Raw genomic sequence first — 24,340 nt, 5'->3', positions numbered from 1 at the left:
TCATCACCCTATCACACTAGCTGCTGTAACAGTCTAACATGTTTGATTAAATATTGAGTCTGACGTTGAATCGCATACAATGATCATTGGTGTGGGTGTGTGTGACCACTTTCGATAACAGCTTGACTTATTAAATTCATAAAGAATACATCTTAGCCTATTCATGACAGGTAGAAATCCACATTTCAAATGAAAAATATCATAATATGATGCTAGACTTTCTTATAAAATTTTAAAGGAAAAAGGACCTCGTAATATCGACTACTCTCAAATGTTATCAATATCACTCCAACTAACACTTTTTTTCACTAAAAAATACTGACATATGTTAACACCAAATTATGTTAATTTTAAATCATATATCAAACTAATTTAATCAATAACATATCAACATTTTGCAAATAATTGCATTCTGATATTTCGTTAAATGTAAATAGATTTTTTTGTGTGAAAGAAATGTAGATAGATTATCAACCCAAACTAGTTTGAAACTTAACTTTCTTGCCACTGCAAGAACTCCCGGACCCCTCGTAGTCCACTACAACCGTAAGGGGTAGCAGTCTACGTAAATCATTAAATCTCCTGGATTAAACTTTTGCCTTTGGCCTCTGTCTTATTGTTCAAATCTTCAGATCTATTGATCTGTTGAAATTCCATGGCTGATGTCTTTTCTGCTCTTACAATGGCTGCTAAGGAAGACCAGACTTCCTCTGGCTGCTCATGAACCCAACACATGATGAAATATATCTTCCTTTCAGCCAGCTTAATGGCACTTCTAGTCCCACCTCTCTGGGACTTTCTTGGCCTTTCTGATTTGGCCTCCTTTTCGCCTTCTTGAATGCACCAATGCATATCACGAAGGGCACAAACCAATGCAGGAGTTCCCAAACCAAGCAGACTGATCACATCATCAATGACACCCAAACCAAATTGCAATCCTCCAATGTGTCTGTAAGCTGGACAGCATACCTGCTCCAAGCAATGAGAAAGGGCTTCTAGTACTGTCTCCGGCTGTGCACCTTGACCCAACACCGAGGACACACTCAATACAACCATGACTGACCCTAAGGCATCTGACCTCCAATCTCCATTGTAGAGACGAAGAGTGAAGCAATAGCTATACAGAATATCGACTAGGTGAACTGTTAAAAGGGGTGATGGCTCCTTGGAACTAAGCCTGCTTAGAGGAGGAAGTGGAGTTTCAGGTCCAAGAGGAACTTTGCTGAATTCATCACTTCCAATATCATCATCTAGCAATTCCTGATCTGGAATAGGTTGAACAAGCTGAGTTCCTTCCTTACTGAGACAGATGTTTCTTGCAGAAGGCTTTGACCACCATGGATCCCATGGTTTGATCATCTTGCTCAGTTCCCCATAAGCAATTGCTATGTGAAACCGTTTCTTTTCTTCAAGTGATAAATCGTCAAAGCTGATTTCCTGTCCTATAAGAAGATGAAAATCAAATCAGCCTTACCCTCTATGATGAGATGGACATAAAACCAGTTTTACTGGTACAGGCAGAGCAATCAGAAAACACATGCAAGTTGCAACAAATAATAAGCACCGTTAAATAGGAAAATACCAGACAAAATTTTTTCCATTGTCTCCTCTGATAAAGTTGAATCTGCAAAAGCTAAGGCAATAAGGATAGAAGTTTAACTCCCTTCTCCAGCAGTACTTTGAATAACTCACGAATTAACAATTACTACATCAACAAATCTTCTAAAGCAATCAACACGAAACAATAAGAGTGAACTTCTGATATGAAAATTTATTAACATTCATTGAATGACTAGCCATGATGAGCTCCAGTAATCACAGAATCCTATTAACTCAGTGCTCCATAGACTGTTCATTAATTTTGCAGGTTCTTGTTCCTTTCCTTTTCTGGTGTTTTGGTTACATAGCAGGTGACCTGGGTAGGGACTAGGGAAGGAGGAACAGATTGGCATCTTCCTGTTTCCATTACAATTTGCAACAAGAATTCTTCTAACTCTCTACAGTTGTTCCTTCTTTTCTTAGTCAATTTTCTCATTCTATCTTCTATGAAAAAAGTGGCAGCCATACTCCATTATTGAAGATTCTTTTCAAGCCAACTATTGGGCATTCTTTTCCTAATAAAACTACTTATTGTATTTTAGTAAGAAAACAAACAAACCAAACAACAAGCGATATCCCAACATGGCAATGAAAATTACAGCATCTGAAAGCAAAGGAAAACATGGGTTACTTACAATCCTCATCCATTTCCTCTTGTGAATGAAATCTTTTCAGTATGTCCAACATCTTATTTTTAGTTTGTTCATCAGGCTGCATTTGGTGAAGTTGCTGAACTACATTTTCTTTCATGAAGGATTCAGTGCAACGGAGACTATGGGACTGCCAAGATTACAACACGAAAATGATCAAAATTCACAACAGTAAACAGGAAAAAGCATGTGAGCAACAGCCAATAATTAAAAACATAACAAATTGAACATACCAACACAAGTAGGTAACTACTAGTGCACTTACATACTTTGTAACATTGGAGGGAACAGTATCGCGAATTGCATCGAGGACACGTGTACTGGGAAAACTGCTTCTGACATACGTGACAGATTATCCGAGTAGGGTTCAGCGAGGCCGTAGAAGAATTGCTGGAGGTAACAATATTATCAGCCATGTTCCAAAGCAGAAGAAGAATAAACGAATTGGCTTCTTCAATTAAGATTATCGTTGAGCAACTAAGTGCTTCTAGAATCTGTTGGAATGGGAGCTGCTGAGAATTCGAAAGGACCAACCTCAGGTCAACTTAAAATTATTTCAACCGTTCGATTATGTAAATGCTCCTGATCGTGACGTATCTCACTTCAAAATTCACATATTCATTCTTTTATTCTTACTCATATTAGTCACTTTTCCCCTATTTCTTTGTAATCCATAAAGATATATTATTATATTTAATTATCATATTTTAATGTGACTATAGTGAGTAATATGTGGTAATTAGTTTATAGGTAAATCCATAATTTATTATGTTAATCAGTTAAATCATTGATTTTTTAAAATAGATTTTTATTTTATGTAATGTGGTAATTAGTTTATAAGTAAATGGTCATTTTCGTTTCTAAATATATAATGTGTTGACAAATGCATCCTCCAAATAGGAAAATTCAAATTTTATTATCTGAAAGTGAAAAAAGTGTAAATTTATGCATTTATTCACTATCATTAATAAAATAGTTCACATTACATAGAAGGATGAAAATGTCACAGAAATGATTGTCAAACATGAATGCTAAATAGATTGAAACAAAATATCTTTTAAGTTTCCATTAGACTAACTTGTCTGATCCAAAATTTTATTTCATTTAAAGATAAAATATAATTTAATATTTGTTTTTTCCTTCCTTTTTTTTATCATTGCAAGCATAACATTGCATAAACACCTTAAAAAAATACTAAAACAAACATAATAATAATCATAATATTAATTAATAAGCCTAATCTATCTATTACTCTAAAATTTTTATTATGACAACATAAGGGGGTGACAAAATCAAGTTAAGTCTTATTTTTTTTTGTAAGAATTAACTTAATGATTGTATATTTTTGTTTAAAACCTCAACTTTGCTTGGAGGAAGTGAAGCAAATTTGGTTGTTGGTCGAGAAGGAAGGGCTAAAGAAGACAAGGGTAAAGTGGTAGGTGTTTCTAGGAACTCAGAGAGTATGTATGGAGGGTGGGTGAGTGGGGGCTGAGAAGAGAGAGACTAGGAAGGAGGAAATGGATTTATATAATTCCCTTTCTCTATTATTTTTTCTGTTTTGAGTAAATTCCAGAACTGTTTCTATATGCTCATTTTTTTCATGTAAATCACGCAAACACATCCTTAGACAAATCTTAATAGAATAAAAAAGTTTTAAAATGAGTTTATTTTGAAAATAAAAAATAGAGAAAAAAGGAAGGTGAAGAAGGGTTACATAAGACATTTAATTTGATGGGAGAGGGATGTCTCATTATTTTTTAAATTAAGAGTTTAAGTGTTGGACCATTCTAAGTTGGAAGGAGATTTAACACATGAGTGAGTGTAATGCTTATGACTCCAACAAATTCCAACATATATCATTTGTTAAGAGAAGGATAAACGAACTTCTTGGGATGATCTCATCTCCTTACTATTAATCATCTTATTATTGAAGATTTGATATTGAATGAAATGATATAATATTAAGTCTTAGTGTATCTATTGACGCTTGTGAAATGATTATTGTGACTTGTTACGTGATGGTGGGTAATTAATTATGTGATTGTGAGATGTTGTGTTGTACTTGAGATGTATTGTTATGGACACATGATTAATGTGAAAGTGTGGAATGTAATTTTGTTATTAAATCATTGGGAAAAGTGATGTTACGCAATGAGTGGTAAAATGATGCGAATTGTGCTAAGTTGAGCTTGTTATACTTATTATTATTATTATTATTATTATTATTATTTTGTTTAGCTCTACCTATTTAGGAACGTGATAACTCATTTCTTGTGTGTTGTTTGTGTTTGGATCTTGTGATGATCTCGAACCTTATGTTCATGACAGATAGTTAGGTGGATGACTTTAAAGAACCTTGTGTTAAAGGACGCTTGGACACAGGACTTTGGGACATGGATTTCTATACTGTTTGCATAATATTATGAACATGTTGCTTTATGCACTTGTTTCTATATTATTTGCATAATATTTTGAACATGTTACTTTATGCACGTGATTAATGTGAAGGTGTGAAATGTGATTTTGTGATTAAATCTTTGGGACAAGTGATGTTATGCAATGAGTGGTAAAATGGTGCGAATTGTGTTAAGTGGAGTTTGTGTACTTATACTAGATATGTGTGCATTCGTTTATCTCTACATGTTTAGGAATGTGATAATTCACTTCCCAAGTGTTGTTTATATTTGGATCCTGTGATGATCTCAAATCTTGTATTCGTGGGAGTAGATAGCTAGATGAATTACTTTAAGGAACCTTGTGCTGGAAGACATCGGGACACAATGCTCTGATAAGATGTAACATTGGAACATGAGTTTCTATTTTAATTGCGTGATGTTCCAAACATATTATTTTACTTTATTTGATTATGTTGCTTAACTTGAATTTTTTTTTAAACTTGAACGACCTTGTTTTAAATCAAAAATGTTTCTGAAAAGTTTTTTTGATAACAATGAGGCGAATGTGAACCAATGAGGCGAATGTGAACATTTTACCTACGTAGATTTACTTAAGATTTTATTGAATAAAATTTATTTCATTAGATTCTGTATTTTATATATGTTTTTCCCATTTATATACATATTAGGGTAGATGGTGTCACACCAAATTTGTATCCAAAAAAAATAAAAAAGTAAAGTTACCTCCGGTGTACTGAAAAAAGAAAACGAATAGCTGTTTTAAATGATAAAATTGTTCCACAAATCCTACAACAGAAATTATTTACAGGGGATAGTGAAAATTTTTAACAGATGTGATGGAAGATGAGCCTATGTCAAAATTCTTCAATACATGGTAAAAAATTCATTGGTGCTTATGATTCTTTTCCCCCCTCAAATTAAGACCACAGATAATGGTAATCAGGAGGAGTGGTTCAAGACTTCAAGTCCATATAAAATTACAGGATAGCCAATACAACTGCATTGCACATGTGGTAATTAAACTGACTTTTTGAAGAAAGGGATCTATTCTTGTATGTCTCTTCTTACTGAAGAACCCTCTATTTAGTAGTCACTTTTGGCTTAGTTTTCTATAAGACTTCAGAGAATATTCAAACTCGACCTGTCACCAAAAGTCTCCACACGAACACCTTCCATCTTTAAACAAATGGAATCGGGCAGCATCTCTTACAAGAATCTCCCTCTGGGTGATCTTAGATATATACTTAGTTGCATTGTGGCAATCCCCACAAACCCTTAAATTTTTAACTACTCGTATGGGCAAACCAGGAGGAATAAATATCAACCCAAAAGCAATTGCAAGCTTTTCACTATGGTGATTAAGCATCTTTATTTTCTCTGAATCGTCAACATCATGCAAAACAGAATTCATGTCAGGCACATATCCCTCTTGTACCATTTTATAGTTCAATTTTTCAAGTTCAGAATATATCTGATCTGAAAATGGGTTTGACTGATCATCAGCAGAGAAAATGTGCACTTGGTTCTTATATTTGATCCAGCTACATCCTGGTTCCTTTCTCAGGCCCTTATCTCTCATCCCTTTTCTTAAATTGGCAACTTCTTCCCATTTTCCTTTAGCAGCATAGATGCTCGAAAGTAAGATGTAACTAGCAGTGTTATGTGGTTCTAATTTTAAAAGAGACTCAGCTGCCCACTTGCCAATTTCCATGTTTCGATGGAACCTACATGAACTTAATAAGGATGCCCAACCAATTGCATCAGGGCTGAAAGGCATCTTATTTATAAATTTCCTTGCCTCTTCTAACCTCCCAGCTCGACTGAAGAGATCAATCATGCATGTGTAATGATCTTCAATTGGTATAATCCTATGTTCCTTAATCATTGATTCAAATATCTGATTTCCTTTCTGTACTAGTCCGGCTCTACTGCAAGCTGAAAGAACCCCGATAAAAGTAACCTTGTCGGGTTTGAAACCATGAGCTAACATGCTTTCAAACAACCTTAATGTTTCATTGGCTTTACCAAACTGTGCATATCCAGAAACAAGTGCAGTCCATGAGACTTCATCCACGTAGCTCATTTCACTAAAAAGCCTATGGGAGTCTTCAATGCTTCCACACTTACCATATAATGTAACTAGAGCATTGGAAACAGTAATAAAAGAAATTAAGCCAGAAACCAGAGCTCTACAATGAAACTGAGCCCCCTCTTCTAGGCTTGCAAGGTTTGCACATGAGCTAATTACACTCCCAAGGGTGAAATCATCAGGCTCAATCCCATTGTTTTGCATATCACAAAAGATTTTAACAGCTTCTTCACTGTAACCATTCTGTCCATAACCCACTAACATCGCAGTCCAAGATACAACATTCTTGCAATTCATCTTCCTAAAAACTGTTTCTGCTGATTTTATACTCTTACACTTACAATACATGTCAACAAGAGCGCTACCAACAAATATATTATCCTGATAATCTGTCCTAATTATATAAGCATGAACTTGCTTGCCTTCTTGCAAAGCCATAACACCACCACAAGCAGTTAACACGCTTCCAAATGTGTACTGATCCATCTCTAGATTTTCTAATCTCATCTCTCTGAATAAATCAATTGCTTCTCGGTCCAAACCATTCTGAGTAAATCCTGCAATCATCGCTGTCCAGGAAATAGAATCCTTTTCCTGCATATCATAAAACAATTGCCTTGAATCTTCAATCCTACTGCATCGCATAAGCCCTGCAATCAATGTATTATACATAACCACATTCTTCTCAGGCATCTCATCAAAAGCCTGCCTTGCACAAAATACCAGCCCAGTTTTAGAGTACATATCCACCAAAGGACTCCCAACAAAAACATATGACTGGAAACCAAATTTCACCACATGCCCATGAACCTGCAGACCCAAATGAACACAACCCTGTTTGGAAGCAAGTATAAGCATAGTGGATAACGCAATCCGATTCAGATTGAATGGCCCATTGTACAACATCAAATTATAAGCCTTTACCGACTGAAGAAGGAAACCACGACCAGCATAGGCAGAAATAAGGGAATTCCATGATACCATATCTCGGGTTGGCATTGCATGAAACACACGTTCCATCTCAGGAAGACAAGCAAGTTTGGAATAGGAGGAAAGAAGGGTGTTCCAAGAGTAGAGATTCCTTTGAGGCATTTGGTCGAACACCCTGCGGGCATAAGTGATTCTGTCAAACTTGGCATAGGCACTGACTAAGTTGTTTAGCAGGAAGATTTCGGGGTTTCGAAAGGCCTTGATTATGTGGCAGTGAATCTTCTTTGTGTCGCGGCAATGTTTGAGCAACTCACAGTAGTGGTTAGACAGTGACATGGAATTGAATTGCTTTGATACGTGCAAACACATTTAGGTTCGGTTCAACATGAAAACCCAACACCAAAGGTAAATAAACTATAAAACTTCACAATTCAGCTGCTTCCTTTTCCTTTGGTCAGGTTCATAGAACTGCAAATGAAATGCAAATAGCAGTCACATACAAAGTACGAGAGCAATCATAAAAGCTGCACTAGTAAAATAATTAGTTCATTTTGAATTCGTTATCAATATACACTAACAACGAACCACTTCAAGCAGTTAATTGAATACGTTTCATCGAAGTGTAAAACTTCATCATCAAGATTAAAACCATAAGAATTGTAATAGTATTCAAGCCTGTTCTACTCCAGGTACTATCTCACGCTGCCTCCACAACAGTAGAGCAAGAAATTTTAACAGAACTACCACTATATACAATAAAATAGCTGTGATGAGATTCTTAGCAACAGACAAGGCAGCTTCGGTGTTCCTTTCTAGTTCCCTTGTCGTTTGTTTTAGACTTGTGAGATACTAATTGTAATACGCTAATCAGATCTTCAAGTTTGATGATACATTTATCTATTCCTATATTACCCTATTAGTAATTTTAAGAAATATGTTAATTAGTATTCTGGGACATTGATTAAAGAAATTAAAAGTATAAATATTTTTATTGGAATACGCTCTCTTATTATTTACTCAATAAATAATCTTTTCTTTTAGTTCCTTAAATAATGTCCTAATTATTAAAGATAATTATTAGTAAAATCTTTATTTTAAAAAGACAAATTGCACTGTCTATGATATTTTTGTGTGTTCTCCTATGATTTTAATAGTAAATATTCTTATTTTAGCAAGATCCTTTTATAAAATATATATACATTAACACTCCTTTTTATATTACACTAAATCTCTTAATTTTTGAAAGTTATGCATTGACATCATCACCTTATAGATTATATTAACCTCCCTACAAGGGAGGTCACTATATGTAACAAGTGTAAAAAAGTATATGAGAGGTTTGCCATGAAACTTTAGGGGTAGTTAGTATAATTACTCAATAATATTTATTTGATTCATAGGAATGGAAGTCATGCAAATATCAATAGTTTACTATAATTCATGCACGCATCTTACTCAACCGATTCAGTTAGATTTCCTTGATCTTAATAATTTACTCAATAATATATGATGTTGATATTTTGTGTTTTAGCATGTGTATTTCAACTATTTCGAAAAAAATATTTCAAAATATTTATAATAAATATTTTAAAATATATAAATTATACTATAATTAATTTCTACAATAAAAAATATTTTTTAACATATAAAAATAATATTTTAAAAAAGAATATGTTTAATTATTAATAATTTCTTTTTAAAAATATTCAAATCCAAGTTATAACTAAAAATATTGAAAATGATATATTGAAAGAGACAAATTAAGAATGTATTTGAATTTTGAATATAAGAACATCTACATTTGAAATTAGTTTATGATATTTAGTTACAATTGTTAAATCATAGACTTTGTAAAATAGAAGAAAATATACCAAAAACATGTTAGGAGAATGAAGTTTATCACTTAATGAGATTATAATATTCAAATGAAAATGAATGTGAGAAAAAGTGGAGGCCTAAGGTGAGGAAGCACACTTCCTAATACACGTTTATGTATATAAAGGGATTAGTTAAAAGAAAAATTTGTAACACTTTCTAATATACTCTATTGATCACTTTCTTTATTATTTGTTAAAAATTATCAAAACTTATAAATTATATTAGATCTTTCCTTTTATTTAATGATTTTATCTCGTGATGTTATACTTTTCAATAAATTGTACTTAATGAGAATGTGTTAAAAAGAACATGTTAAAAAAGTGTTATTAACACTTGTTGTAGTTAAAAATAAGAGTGACAAAAACATAACATTTTTTTGTATATATATATATATATATTGTTTCTTCTAAATTACATATAAATCTTCTAAATTACATATAAAGTTAAACTCATTTGATTATGGTGATTGAAGATTGAACACTTTTGTGACAGTAAAAAAATGATAACAATGAAAAAAGTAATAATAATAGTCATTCTTGTGGTGTTAGTTATGTTATGATGATAATGATAATAATAGAACATCCTTATTCTAAGTCAAATCCTAACTTGACCCGTCCCCCACACACCCGTGTCTAAGGTGAGTGCATGCATGATATGAGTTGAGCCAATCAGATGTGGTGCTGGCAGTGTAAATGTATTGCGCACTAAACAAAGTACACTTACACTGAGCATAAAAACTTCTAGAGAGAAAGTCTGGAGCTATTACAGTGCACTAAGCACACATAGACGTGTTAAGCACAAGGGTACGTCCCCTAAGCAGAATCTACTGATGATAAGCTACCCATATTTATCTATAATATATAAAAATTGAGTCTCTCAATATCATATTTTCACGTCAGAAATTAGTAATTTGGAGGGATGAGAAGTTCTCAATATTATGTTGATACGTCTGAAAAAATTAGTGATATAAAAAAAAGAGAACATTTTACATTTTGTGTCACTATATTAATTCAAAGCAACATTAATCAATAGTCGTTGATGTATTTTAATGAAATCAATAACTTCTCACATTAATAATAATTTAAATTATTTGTAATATTTAATTTTACATATTGAATTAATATGAAAGAAAAATTATTAAATAAAATAAATGTAAAATTTTACAGTAATTTAGTATTACTATTTATGCACAAATTTATTTATTTTTATAATTAGTTACTTTAAAATATATTTCTGAAAAAGTAATAAATTAAATTCATGAGTTTAAAGTTATAAAATAATATAATATAATATGAAAATAAGGAAAAAATATAAAAACTATATATATATATATATAAGTAAAATTATCAATAGTTATATTCAATGTTAATATAAATATAAGAATTTTTATATTATTTTTATTGTAAATTTTATTTTATAAACTATTTTTTTTTAAATATAAACGTAATATTTAAATAATAAATATTATTGGCTTCACTTTTATATAAAAATAGATATATGTAAAAATATATGTTACAAAATTTATGGTATGATAAAGCTAACAATATTTTTCAATTTTAAAATGTTTTCTAAAATAAATTTTTGTTCGATGATTAAAAATAATTATATTTTACATTTTTTTAAAACCACGTTGAAGTTGCACAATGAATATCTGAAGAAGGGTTACATAGGACATTTAATTTGATGGGAGAGGGATGTCTCATTATTTTTTGAATTAACCTTGTGTTTGGATCAGGAATTTCAAAATTTCAAGGAATTTGAAATGCCTAGAATTTGAATTGCTTTGATTTTAATTTCCTTCATTTTTCAAATGTTTTGTTTGGATAAATCAATTCAAAGTTTCTTTCATTTTAAATTTTTTATTTGAATAGGGCAATTCGATTTCCTCCATATGCAAAATTTTAATTTTATATTTTAAATAGATGAAATTTTAATATTAAACTTTATCGAAAATAAACACAATCTAATTTTGAAATATTAATTAATTTTTTTTTCAATTTTTAATAATTTATAAATACAAAATATTGATAATTTTAACTAGGGTTGTTTTGCCTGACCACAACCAGTGATATTTTTAAACTGACATCAACCAAGGCTATTTTTCGGTCGACATCAAATATGATTTTTTTGTCAAAGTATGCTGGAAATATTTGTCAGCTGACGTCATTCAGGATTATTTTTTAACTAACGTTGGTTGAGTCTATTTTTCAGCTGATGCTGGCTAGAATTTTTTACCAACGTCGGCTAGGGTTTGTTTGGCCGACACCGGCTAGGGTCTTTTCGAATGACATTGACCAAGGCTAGTTTTAGCCAACACTGGCCTAAAAAATCCTAACAGGCGTTGACAAAAAAAACTCTTCAATATTGGCTAAAAAATAGCTTGGTCGATGCCGACCAATAGAAACTACCCGATGTCGGCTAAAAAACATCATTGGTCGACGCTGGCCGAAAGACCCCTAGTCGAAGTTGGCTAAAAAATAGCCCTGACCAATGTCGGACAAAAAATCCCACCCAACATCGGCTATAAAATAACCTTGACTGATGTTGGCTAAAAAATAGCTCTGAGCGGTGTTAACCGAAAAAATTCTGGTAGATGTTGACTAAAAATAGGCATGCTCAATATCGGTCAAAAATACCTAGTTGGTGTTAGCAGAACAAACCCTAACCAACATCAACCAAAAAACCTAACTAATGTGGTTAAGAAATAGCTCTGATTGATGTCATCCAGAAAACCCTAGTCGATGTCAGCCAAAAAATCCTAACCGACGTTAACTAAGAAAATCTAGTTGACATCAGCCAAAACACCCTAGCTAACATCGGCTAAAAAATAACCCTAGTCGATATTGGCTAAAAATAGCTTTGGCCGATGTTGGCTAAAAAAATTTAGTTGACATTGGCTGATTAAACCTAACAGGTGTCTACTCAAAAGTTAGTCATGACCGATGTCACTAAAAAAAATCTAGCCAACGTCAGCCAAAAAAATTATTGGTCAACATTAATTGAAAAAACTTGGATAACAACGACCAAAAAAATCCTTGGCCGACGTTAGCAAAAATTTCCCATGACTGACATTAGCGAGAAAATAACCCTAACCAACATCATTTAAAATAAATCTTAGCCGCTATCGGCAAAAAATAACTTTGATTTACATCATACAAAAAAATAATAACCGAAAAAATCTCGGCCAACGTTAATGAAAAACAACTTATGTCGATATCGGCCGTAAAAATTTTGGTCACCCGTAGTTGTGAGTGTTGAGCGAGAAAGAGTCACGAGCAAGAACGTGAGTTAGAGTAAGTATCTCCGAAAAAAGAATTTCAAATTCTATATTTTTTGAGAGAATTCCAAATCTCACTGTTTTAGTCAATCAAAATAATTCATACAAATACCAAAAATTAAATTTCATTTCAAATACTATATCCAAACAAACTATTTTATCATGAATCATTTTAAATTTTTTGAAAAAATAAATTTTCCTGTTAAATTAAATTGCTTCATCCAAACACACTATAAGAGTTTCAATAGTGTTGGACCATTCTAAGTTGGGAGGAGATTTAACACATGAGTGTAATGCTTATGACTCCAACAAATTCTAGCATATATAATTTGTTAAGAGAAGGATAAACGAATTTGTTGGGATGATCTCATCTCCTTATTATTAATCATCTTATTATTGAAGATTTGATATTGAATAAAATGATATAAATATTACTTAATAACAAACAAATATAGTCTAGAAGAATAAATAAATAGTCACAGACTACCTATGCAATAATTCTCTAACGAAACAAAACAACGACATAAACCCTTAATTATTAACTAGGAAATATATGTTAAATTGCTGCAAATATATGATAATTTTAGCTATATATACTAAGTTACATATGAGTAATAGTCATTTTTATATAGAAATTAAAATATGTATAGAGAATTTTTTAATATGTTTTTTTTATCCAAAACATTGTTAGGAATTTTTTTCCTAAGGGAAGAGTATTTAAATAATTTTTTGTTGTTACCTACTTTTTAATTTATCATTCTTATTTTTATTTCTAAATTGAATTCAATATTTTTAAAAAATATTATAAATAGTTAAATTGATCTTATATCATAATATAAGTTAGTTATCACACATATAAATTTATTTATATGTTAAAAACCATTTATTTATAATGAACTTTAATTATAATATAATTTATACATTAACAAACATTTATTAATTATAAGTTTTAGTTAAATAAATTAAATATTTATCTTGTATTTTGCCGATGTTAATATACTTAATTTTCATAAAATAAATTAAGATGTACTTACGCTCCATGTGATAAGATACTTGATTTTCATAAAATAAATTACTTGTCATGTTGGTATGTTCCAAGAATTGTTACTACCCACATGGGATTGTTACCATTGATGAGTACAATACAACAAGCATGTACCTACAAACATAGCCATTATGCATGAAGTTACCAACCACGAAAGGAGGGTGTAAAAGTTGTGTTGGCACCTTATTATACACATCATGACCAGCATCTTTTCTTTTTTTTTCGAACATGATCAATGTGTTGGTTATAACCTAAAATAATGAAGGGCTTTGGAGCCATCGAGCCCTTTGGACCTGTAATGAGCAAGATATTCCCCAATGTTGGTCTCTCTATATTTGGGTGGGTTTTCGTTGGATATGAACTCCTCTATTGGCCCATATTTATAACTTGTGTTAGGATATACATGGCATGCAGCTGATACCCTAGGCCCAACTCGTCCAACCAGTACTCGATGCTCAACACTCTTGAGCTTGTCATTACTGATAAGCTATGTAACAAATGACAAAAAGGAATTAGACACTTTACTCACTAGGAAAACGAAGGATTTTTATGTTGGATTTTGATTTGTTTTATGCAGTATGTATAATTAGTTGAAAAGTTAATTATAAGTTAAAAATTACTAAAAGTCATATAATGATAAGTCATACATTATTTTTATTTGCTAATAGTGCGTTTAACCTTTTTCAAAAAGAAAAATCACTAACCAAACACTTATTGTATGTTTGGTTAAAGGTAATCTAAAGAGAATCAATTCACTTTTCCAGGGTCACAACAAAGAAAATCTTTTTAGTTAATTTCAACAACTTTTTCATATTTTATGTGGTTTCAACACATGAAATCAAACACATGACCTATATATAGTAGTTTTTTTTAAGACCACATGTATAACTCATAGTAGACAATTTAAACTAAATAAAACTACTATGAATAATAAAAAAAATCAAATATTTAATATAATTACATATTCCAAATTCAATCACTATTTAAGTTAGAATAATGTTGTATCAATTAATTTACACACTTCATAAAATTATATTTTATTATTTAAGAAGATATTTGTGCTAGCTTATAATTAAGTTACCCAATTACTATTTGGCAACACACTGTATGTATATAGGAATCCATATGTTAATGTTAATACCTGCATGAAGTCACCAATGTTGGCCACTAATGCTCCAGGCATGGGCTTAATGTGAACCCATTGATTTTCATGGAAAACTTGGAGACCACCCATGGTATCTTGAAGAAGAATTGTTAGGCATGATGGGTCTGAATGCTTAGTGGCACCAAGTGTCAAATCTGGCTCTGGACAAGGTGGGTAATAGTGGCACACCACTGTTTCACCTTTCATGCATTCTCTGTTTTTAAGATAGTCCCTCTTGAGCCCCAATGCCTCTGAAAGTAATTGGGACAATATCTCCCTCAGTTTGAACATGTGCTCCATGTATTGAATCACGGCTTCCCTGTGGGAAAAACAACTTTCATGGGTATCATCATTTATAAAGTTAACTAATTTCTTTCTATATATCCAATTCGGGATACCCACATTTTCGTTTTGAATGAAACATCACAAGAAATTTGGGTCAGAGAAATCAATCCCTTATAATAATAAGTACTTTAAAAAAACTAATCATATTGATCATTAAATATGGAACATTTACCAATACAATTGACATTTGTATGTGATTTCTATAAACTAAAGTCAAATTTATTTTTATACTCTTAATGCTCGAAGTGTTCCTTCATAGTAATGAAAGGCTTGATATGTGTTGATATATTAATCCTTAAACATAGAATACTTTAATCCTTAAAAGGGATAAATGCAACTAAGATTTTCAATTTGTATGAATCGATTTAAGTGTTTTTATTTTTTATTTTTAAGGTCTTGAGCGCCAATCATCAATAACATAGGGACATTGTTAACGAATTAAAACCATTTTTCATTTATTAAAAACCATGTTAATTAAGATGTATTACAATTCATTTGTAAGAATATATTTAATAATATATTGAATTAAAAATTTTACTTTTAATTTTTAACCATGCTTTCCTCTAACTAACGTTAACATTTGCCATTTTTTTTACAGAACATTTGCCGTTTGTCGAAGACACATGTCTCAACAATTTCTTTTTTCAACACCAATTTGAGTGTTGAAACATTAAGGTGCTATCTTGGATATATAAACCTAATCTATAAATATTTTTCTATAAGTTAATTAAAATTAACTTACACCTAATTTACATAAAAACTTTCTCATTTAACCTTTTTAAAAAAACTAAATTACCTAAATTAATTTTAATTTATAAAAAAACTTAATTGATTTTATCTTTTTATTTTCTTCTCTTATAATTACTAACAAAGAAAATTATCTAAATATGATTAAATTAAATAAGAAAATATAAGATTAGCTCAATAAAAAGGAAGAAGAAAAAGAAAAATAAGACAGATTGGGAATTTGAATTCCTCAACTAACATTTCTAACCAAAACTATCAAACTATAAAAAAAAAAATAATAATAAATTAAGCAGCACATGCTCCCTCTCCCTTGTAAGCAGTACCTGCATACTAGTGGATATGCCTCAGGGCCGAGAGGACCCTCTTGAAAATGAAACATTATGGTGTCCCTCCAGTTTGCTACTTTTGCCACAAGGAGATCTCCATTGCAGAAATACCTTACTCTCACCTTAGGGTCACGAGAATACCACTCTTTCTTCACCTCCTTTGATTGCTCATGGAACTCTCTTATGACCCTTAGCATCTCATCCATGACACTAACTGGAACACCATGATTCACCATCTGAAAGAACCCCCACTTTTCTGATGCCTCGCGAATCTCTCTCACTATCTTTAACCTGCGACAACAACTTTCATCATCATCATCATCATATCCTGCGAAATCTATCACAGGAACCTGCAAGGTTGAAGTTGTGTTGTTGGAAGATGTTGGTGATGATGGAAGAGATTCTGGTGGATGGATGAGGAATCTGGGAAGCTTGAGAATACCAAAATCTACGAGTCCTTTCACTCCTGCTTTGGTATCTTCAAACTCCTTCACTTCCTTGGCTCTGTCATAGCCTGCACCCTCTTTGTCAAAACCCACCACTTCCATGCTATTGCTAGCTTTCCTCTTTAGATGGTTACTAGGAAGGGATTTGCTTCAAATTTTAGACTTGGTGGCCATTAATTATACCAAAAATGGTACAAGATGCCAAACATTGAACGTAGAAAACAATAACAACAATATATAAAAAGTAGAAGACAATTGCAAATTAGATACCAATAATTTCTGTCAGATAACAAAGAATTTATACAATAATTCATATATATTATTCAGCTAATTGAACTATACTTTGTTTGTATAGAAAATTTGTTTGAGATCATGTGTATATATCATTCATTAATATTATATTTGACAAAATATTTCATATAATTTTTAATTTTTTTAGTAGCCTCATAATATTATGTTCGGCAATACTAGTTGGAATGATAGTTAAAAGTAAAAAATGGATAACTGAAAAACTAGGTTATTAAATTATAAAACTATGTTTGATAATATATTTTAATTAGTTTTAAATTTTTTAGTAGCTGAAAAATTTGTTTGGCTTGTTATATAAACAATTTTTTTTAATAGCCTTCTAACGTTTTTTGAAATACTAGTTGAAATAATATTTTTTAAAATGTTAACTTTTAGTTTGTATTTTTTTATATTTTCTTTTATTTTTATCCTCAATATATTTATCCAAATTTTTTAATTAACCTTTTTAATTAAGTCTTTATTTTATTACTTTTATGTCATTTTATATTTTGTTTATCCACTTCAACAATTAATTTTACTAAACACTTATAATTTAATAAACTAATTTTTCAATTATCAGTTTTTAGTTAATTTTTCAGCTAATTTTGTCAAACATAGTCTAAGTGTTCTATAAAAATAGTTGATAAAATAACTGAAAAATATAAAATGACAAAAAAATAATAAAATCATGCATGGTTTATTTAAAAAGAGTAACTAGGATTTTTTTGATAAATATATTGAGGATAAAAATGGAAGAAAATAAAAAAGCTAAAAGCTAGTGTTTTAGAAAACATTATTTCAAATGACATTTCAAAAAATGATAAAAACTACTAAAAACTTATTTACCGAACAGTCAAACAAGTTTCTCAGCTAGTAAAAAAAGTTAAAAACCAGCTAAAATGATTTGTTGAACATGGCCTAAAAGCGTGTTTAAGTGGTCAGTAAACAAACTTTTTTAGTAACTTCTAACCGTTTCTAACATTTTTTGAAACTCTACTTCAAGTAGTATTCCTAAAATGCTAGTTTCTAATTTTTAGCTTTTTATATTTTTTTCATTTTTATCCTTAATATATTTATCTAATTTTCTCATTATCCTTTTTTAAATAAATCATGATTTTATTATTTTTTTTGTCATTTTATATTTATCAACTACTTTATGAGCCATACACTTATAATTTAATTGGCTAATTTTTTAAACTTTGAGCTAATTTTCAATTACTTTTGTCGAACATAAGTTGTATTCGACAAGTCATTTTATCTAGTTTTTAATAAAATCATGCATGATTGTTCAATAAACAAAAATTTTTAAGTAGGTTCTAGTATTTTTTAGTAACTTTTGATATTTTCCGAAATCCTATTTAAATAAGCATTTTTTTTAAAAAAATTAACTTCTAATTTTTTATATTTCATTTCAGTTTTATCTTTAAAATATTCATTCAATTTCTTTATTGTCTTTCTTAAATATGTCATTTTATTTTTTTAAGCTATTTCAACAAGATAATTTAAAAGCTTTCAACATTTAGTTACCAACTAACTTTTTAACTTTTTAATTAATTTTGTAACTAAATTTATCCAACATATCCATAGCATAAGAGAAAATAATACTTATGTATTATAATTAAAGAATGTGATAAATTTAAATGTATAATTACGTTATTTATATTTAAAAATAACATATAAATAACTGTGATAATATCATTTATTAATTACACAAAATATGTATTATAATCAATCACCCTAAATATATCCAAAAATATCAGCCAAGAAACCATACTACTATTTTTTAAAGATAAAAAAATAACGTACTGTAGTAATTTACGTGAAAAAAAGGAAAAAGCGCCAAAGTGCGTGAATCCACCAAAGAGTCTAATGGTGTCTACGAGGAACCGTAATGATTGGTCTTATCTTTTTCGGATATTTTAGGAATTATGTCTTTTTTGCAGAAAAAAAAGGAACATAGTTTAAGTCTTTAAGAATTATGTTTGATAAAAATAATTCACAATATTATAACATGGTAATTAATAAAAATAATTTTTAAAATATATCGGACCTAATATGCACTTAAGAAAAAAACCCGGTCTCCTACCTATGTGGAAAAATGGGCCTAATACACAAAAAGACAACACGAAATTAATTTCAGATAGACAACACATAAAGTAGTAGTGAGTAGTAACAACCTACAAAAGCATCCAAGCAACTAAAAACAAAGACCTAACTAAAACCAACGACCATTAATTTCATTCTCTAAACAATCAATGCCACTTTCTTCTTATTTTTTTATGCAACAATGTCACTTTTTATCCTTTACACCTGCAATTGTCCTTTGAAAAAAAAATTACACTTACTCAGTAGGGATAACAACCACACAATAAAAATCTAGAAAGGACGATTTCGAATGCCGACAAACACAATATTCATTTTCCGATGTCACTCTCCAATCATTTGATGAGAACAAAGGTGCCTCAAAATATAACAAATCTCGAATTACCACCTATACTTTCCATATGATTTTATACGATGAAATTGATCGATACCCAAACTAAGTTATAAGGCTAATTAAGAATTTATTACTCGTCAATTAAATATAACAAATATGATTTTATACTTTATAGTTTGTACAATATGCTTGCCAAAAAAATTATTATTTTGATTTTTCTATATATATTCTGATCATCATTTCCTGTATAAGTTTTATGTACTTCTAGAAATTTTCCAATTACTTGCGGATTTTCCTACAGAAACTTATCTACAGTAAAATCTTCGTGGATAATTAGTTTCATGCGGAGTTTAGTTAAAATTTGCATGAAACTTTGTGTGGATAATATCACAGGAACAAAATACATATCCGCAGGAAATTTTGGTGAGGAAGTAGGTTGTTTTAGGAAATTTCCTGCGGAAAAATATTTAAGGAAACGTTTCTTGTGAAACAAAATGTAGGAAAATTCACGGGTGCGTTTCTTGCGGTTTTAGCTTCCGCGGGATATTTCATGTGGATTCATTATTTGTAGGAATTTTTTTTTATTTACAGGAAAAAAATTTCCTACAAATTTCTAAAGTCACATAATTTTTTATGCGGATTTTGAAATTAATACGAAAGTTTCCTATAAGTTGCAAAATCCGTGGGAAAAATTCTTGCAAAATTTTCTACGTATTTAAATCTGCAACAATTTCCCTGTAAAATTTTCAAAAGTTATTTGTGAAACAATTTTTAAATGTACCAAAATATCTATTTTTTAATTTTTTTTTAAATCTACAATTTTTTTAATTTATAAAATATCATTAAAATGAGGACGAGCCCTGGTGCAGCGGTAAAGTTGTGCCTTGGTGACTTGTTGGTCATGGGTTCGAATCCGGAAATAGTCTCTTTGCATATGCAAGGGTTTTTTTTTATAAAATATCATTAAAATAGTAAAGTTGTACATTGGTAGGACCTTTTCTTTACAAAACATACTTTGATACTGGTGTGAAATTTCCTTGTTTAATGAATTATAAGGGTTCTTGCTTCTTGCAACTCCAAGTATTTGATTTGAAAATAAAATTTTATATTTTCTCCAACAATAATATCTACTAACTACTTTCCTTTCCCCACTGAACCAATGTCGTAAACTCATCGCCTACCTTGTTACACGCCACACTTCATAGTAGTTGTGTTGTAACCTAAAATAAAGGAAGGGCATTGGAGCCATCCGTCCTTTGAATTTATGATGGCCAAGAAATTTCCCAACATGGGTCCCTGTGTTTTTGGTGGGTTTTCATTTGTATATGTAGCAGCGTCTACCGTGGAAAAGCTAGCAAAGTTTCAAACCACGGTGAGAAAGTGTTTTATAACCATTGGATATATAATATTTTTAATCAAAGGCCAAGATTATTCTCTATTATTCTCTTTTTTCTTTTTTCTTATTTTATCTCCCTTTCCAACTTTGTGCTCTCTCCCCATTCCTCTCCCACGCACCAGCACCAAGATTATTTATTCTCTTGATTTCTCATTTTGTTTGTGCCACCTTTTTACCAACACACTTGGAATTTCTCTAACAAATAAATAACACTAATAAAAGTCATAATCATTTATAAACGAAACCATGAAACTCGATAATAAGCATATATAGTTTATTATTCTTTGCAGATTATGTACCATAGCTTTTGACGATTGTCCTGTGATATTTATTGTAATGCGAATATAAGGAGTCAATTCATTGTGAAAGTTGGAAGGAGTCTTTGAATATGTGAAGGGAGTTGGGTTATATGTTTGTTACTATGTACTTTGAGGAAAGTTGCATGCACACAAAGCACCACTCCCACTGAAATGTCCTTGTTTTTTATGCCACCACTTTCGTATGATTGCGAGAGTAGTGGGAGAACTCCATTTTAGTTAAATAATAACTTCAAGTGCCAGACTTTCAAAGACTTTACATCAAGATAGATAGAACAGAATGAAATTGGCACTGTGAAGATTAAGCGCAAAGGCTTCTCATCCTTTTGTTTTCCTTTTTGACAGACAAGTTTGGCAATTGAAAGATAGTTCCTAACGCCGTGATAACAGATCATACAAAAATAATAATAGTAGCCAATAATATAATCCAAGTGAAGCCAAAACTACAAAACTCAAAGGGAGGAAGATTGGTTCTGAACCAGAGAAGAGAGTACTCGGTGCAAATCCTGCCAGATTGGAGAGGATATGATGAAAAACCAGGAAACAACAGCTCCCACAGCCCCCACTTCTTGAAAGGGGTCCTCAATGCTGCAAAACTAATATGTTTTTGTCTTTGGAGCCTTCTTGGGTACCCTTTTAGGGATGGAGTTTTTCATGCCAATGAAAAACAATACAGCCCCGAAAAGAGCCATATTCTGCAAGAAGTAATTATATTTGATGAATAACAACAGCTTAAATATGGCACATAGACATGAAAATAAATTCAAAAAAAAAAAAAAAAAGAAGTCACTGATCTGACCTGTGTAAATTTGATGAACAGTTGAGTAAATTCTTTGTCCTCACTATCATAATTGTAAAAATCATAATGGATTGGAGTAGCAATCAGCTGGTGCAGGAGCTATGGCAAAAAAAAAAAGAGTTATAACTTAAAAAACGGGACACATGAGAAGAATATGAAATCCAATATATTCATAGAGAAGATTTTGACTACAAACCAGAAGCAAAGCTCCAAAAGAGCTGCCAAATATGAAAAGAACCCCTCCAAGACCCTTCAGAGCAATAGCCCCAGCAATTAAAAATTTCAGCTGTTCAAAACATCAACAATATCAGAAAAATTCTACCATACAAGATAATATAATATGCATGCAAGAGAGAGTTCAAGTCAATTAAGTATATTTTGATGTATAAACTAAGAAGGTGCTATATGTAGATAACAGTCCTAATGCAAGAAAGTCAATTATTTTCAATAGTGATGTTAAACTGTTCATAACTTCCCCAACCCCTGCCAATCCCCACCAGCATTTTATCAACAGATCTACTGTTTTATTATTTTTCTTCTCAATTTTATCATTCATGGCTAACACAAGCTGAATAACCTCACCTGTTGAGAACCCCAAATTTGGTATGATCCAGCACCAATAAACCTCAAGGATAAAGGTAAATACTTATATCCATTAATACCATGTCCTAATTGGCTCATTCTTCTTTTTCAAATCAAGTACATTCCTTTTATTTTAATGAAAGAGTACAATTATCATCCAACATACATTGCAAGTTATGTGAGATAGCATTACATAAATATTTATTATTGTATTAGATAAATTCTCCAATCACTAGGAAGTTTAAAATGAAAACAGGCACAGACCTAATTTTCCAAAAATAAGACACATGCATACACACGTTAGAGAGAGAGAGAGGGGGGGGGGGGGGGGGGGGGGGGAGGGAGAGGGAGGGAGGGAGAGAGAGAGTCTAACATTAATCTCTGGAATTTGAAAGCCCACTTGAGAATGCACCCGATGTGTAAAGGCATCAAACTTAGGTCTGAGTGCTTTTGTAGCAGGTCCCCCATCAACTCCATATTCATTAAATCTATAGTAATGAACAGAAGACAGTGTAAACAAGAGACTTCACATCAGCATTAAAAAAAAAAGCAGGGATGGACCATAAAAAAGTAAAGAGGACCAGTCAAGAATAATTAGCAAAAGAGAGCTTCCAAACTTAAAACATTAAATTGGAAGAACTTGATTATTAACCTTAGTCTCTAAGTTAACATGGAAAGTAAGCACAAGCAAAGCAACCAACCCATCAACTGCTCCAAACCCACAATGAATAATTTCTAAATCAAGCACAATTGAATGTGAAGTCACACAAGAATTCAAAGCAACCCAATTCAGTAAGTATGAAAAAACTGTCAAGCCAAAGCATAATTACACATTACACGGCAGAAAATATAAGGTTGGTATAGTGGCAAAGGAGGGAGACCAGGAGAGGTCATGGGTTCAAATCCCCGTTAACAAAAACTAATAATACTAACATCTAACATTGGCCGATAAAAAAAACACATTACACAACAAAATATGGTAAATATTAAAACATACTAACATAAATATACCATGTTCCAGCTTTAAAATAATATCCCTTGACAAGGAAATGAAATCAGACACGCAAATCCGCAGCCTAAGACAAGAACTTACAGTTAATTTCAAATTTAGAAATATTTAAAAAACCAAAAACAAATTTGATCTCCTCGCACTTCAACCAAATCTGAGCACAGCTAGTACACATGATAACGTCGAAATCTTAGTGGACCGAACATGAAAAGATAAACGCAGATCTACGCGGTCGTTTCACTTGTACAAACGGTTTCAACTTTCAAACCTTAAACGTAACGTATCCAACTACCGCAGCAAGTAAATAGCCAAATCTATGGAAGCAAAGTTACGGAGGATCCAGAAAGTTTAATTAATTCGTTTGTTTGAATTAAAATTACATAAATAACATTGCATGATAAAATCAACGAAAAAAGGATATAGAAAATGAAAGGCGAAAAAAAGAAGGTACTGACTGTTGGTAAGCAGAGAGTATGAAGACAGAAGCGAAGAGGACTCTGCCGAGGAAAGAAGCGAACGCCATTGTTTTGTTTGTTTTCTCTTTCTTCCGAAGCAGAGAAGAGGAAATCTAGGACGCTGTGTTTTTTTCTTCTTTTTCTATTTCTTTCTTTTCCTCGGC

General features: G+C 31.3%; 4 protein-coding genes and 1 long non-coding RNA gene across 6 annotated transcripts; all 5 read right to left on the bottom strand.

The window, feature by feature from the left end:
- Positions 1-326: 326 nt before the first annotated feature.
- Positions 327-2,793, bottom strand: LOC100807742 (zinc finger HIT domain-containing protein 2). 2 transcript variants are annotated; one of them, XM_006593955.4, is made up of 4 exons: positions 2,519-2,793; positions 2,235-2,379; positions 1,583-1,633; positions 327-1,442 (listed from the first exon to the last, which is right to left on the bottom strand). In XM_006593955.4, exons 1-4 carry the CDS (start codon positions 2,663-2,665, stop codon positions 574-576), a joined length of 1,212 nt encoding a protein of 403 aa, XP_006594018.1. In that variant the 5' UTR covers positions 2,666-2,793; the 3' UTR covers positions 327-573. The 2 variants fall into 2 exon arrangements, with proteins under 2 accessions (XP_006594018.1, XP_003541344.1); XM_003541296.5 differs by having other exon boundaries at positions 1,583-1,624.
- A 2,630-nt stretch (positions 2,794-5,423) lies between these two features.
- Positions 5,424-8,540, bottom strand: LOC100807213 (putative pentatricopeptide repeat-containing protein At1g68930). Its single transcript, XM_003541295.5, has 2 exons — positions 8,271-8,540; positions 5,424-8,153 (listed from the first exon to the last, which is right to left on the bottom strand). Exon 2 carries the CDS (start codon positions 8,052-8,054, stop codon positions 5,811-5,813), a length of 2,244 nt encoding a protein of 747 aa, XP_003541343.1. The 5' UTR covers positions 8,055-8,153; positions 8,271-8,540; the 3' UTR covers positions 5,424-5,810.
- A 5,358-nt stretch (positions 8,541-13,898) lies between these two features.
- Positions 13,899-17,116, bottom strand: LOC100806682 (1-aminocyclopropane-1-carboxylate oxidase homolog 1). Its single transcript, XM_003541294.5, has 3 exons — positions 16,445-17,116; positions 15,027-15,348; positions 13,899-14,372 (listed from the first exon to the last, which is right to left on the bottom strand). The coding sequence occupies exons 1-3, from the start codon at positions 16,993-16,995 to the stop codon at positions 14,130-14,132; spliced, it is 1,116 nt and encodes a 371-aa protein (XP_003541342.1). The 5' UTR covers positions 16,996-17,116; the 3' UTR covers positions 13,899-14,129.
- Positions 17,117-21,841: 4,725 nt separating this feature from the next.
- On the bottom strand, positions 21,842-24,340 carry LOC100500227 (uncharacterized). The gene is given in 5 exon segments (NM_001248064.2): positions 21,842-22,026; positions 22,131-22,229; positions 22,327-22,416; positions 23,086-23,200; positions 24,177-24,340. Coding segments are annotated over 5 exon segments (471 nt in total). The 5' UTR covers positions 24,245-24,340; the 3' UTR covers positions 21,842-21,927.
- Positions 23,678-24,159, bottom strand: LOC121173300 (uncharacterized). The gene is made up of 2 exons (XR_005887818.1): positions 23,865-24,159; positions 23,678-23,788 (listed from the first exon to the last, which is right to left on the bottom strand). It is a non-coding gene; the product is annotated as an uncharacterized lncRNA (long non-coding RNA).

Source organism: Glycine max, chromosome 13 (genome assembly GCF_000004515.6).
Source record: "Glycine max cultivar Williams 82 chromosome 13, Glycine_max_v4.0, whole genome shotgun sequence".
Lineage (NCBI taxonomy): Eukaryota > Viridiplantae > Streptophyta > Magnoliopsida > Fabales > Fabaceae > Glycine > Glycine max.
This window is presented reverse-complemented; position numbering and strand designations above follow the sequence as displayed.

What these genes read in the sequence shown, in the direction of transcription:
- LOC100807742 (XM_006593955.4), bottom strand. Translation starts at nt 2,665, where the DNA reads ATGGCTGATAATATTGTTACCTCCAGCAATTCTTCTACGGCCTCGCTG. An exon ending in GTTCCCTCCAATGTTACAAA is followed by an intron (nt 2,380 to 2,518) that starts GTATGTAAGTGC and finishes TAATCTTGGCAG; the next exon opens with TCCCATAGTCTCCGTTGCAC. An exon ending in AGAGGAAATGGATGAGGATT is followed by an intron (nt 1,634 to 2,234) that starts GTAAGTAACCCA and finishes TTATTGCCTTAG; the next exon opens with CTTTTGCAGATTCAACTTTA.
- LOC100807213 (XM_003541295.5), bottom strand. Translation starts at nt 8,054, where the DNA reads ATGTGTTTGCACGTATCAAAGCAATTCAATTCCATGTCACTGTCTAAC.
- LOC100806682 (XM_003541294.5), bottom strand. Translation starts at nt 16,995, where the DNA reads ATGGAAGTGGTGGGTTTTGACAAAGAGGGTGCAGGCTATGACAGAGCC. An exon ending in GCATATCCACTAGTATGCAG is followed by an intron (nt 15,349 to 16,444) that starts GTACTGCTTACA and finishes TTTTTCCCACAG; the next exon opens with GGAAGCCGTGATTCAATACA. An exon ending in ACATTGGTGACTTCATGCAG is followed by an intron (nt 14,373 to 15,026) that starts GTATTAACATTA and finishes TTTGTTACATAG; the next exon opens with CTTATCAGTAATGACAAGCT.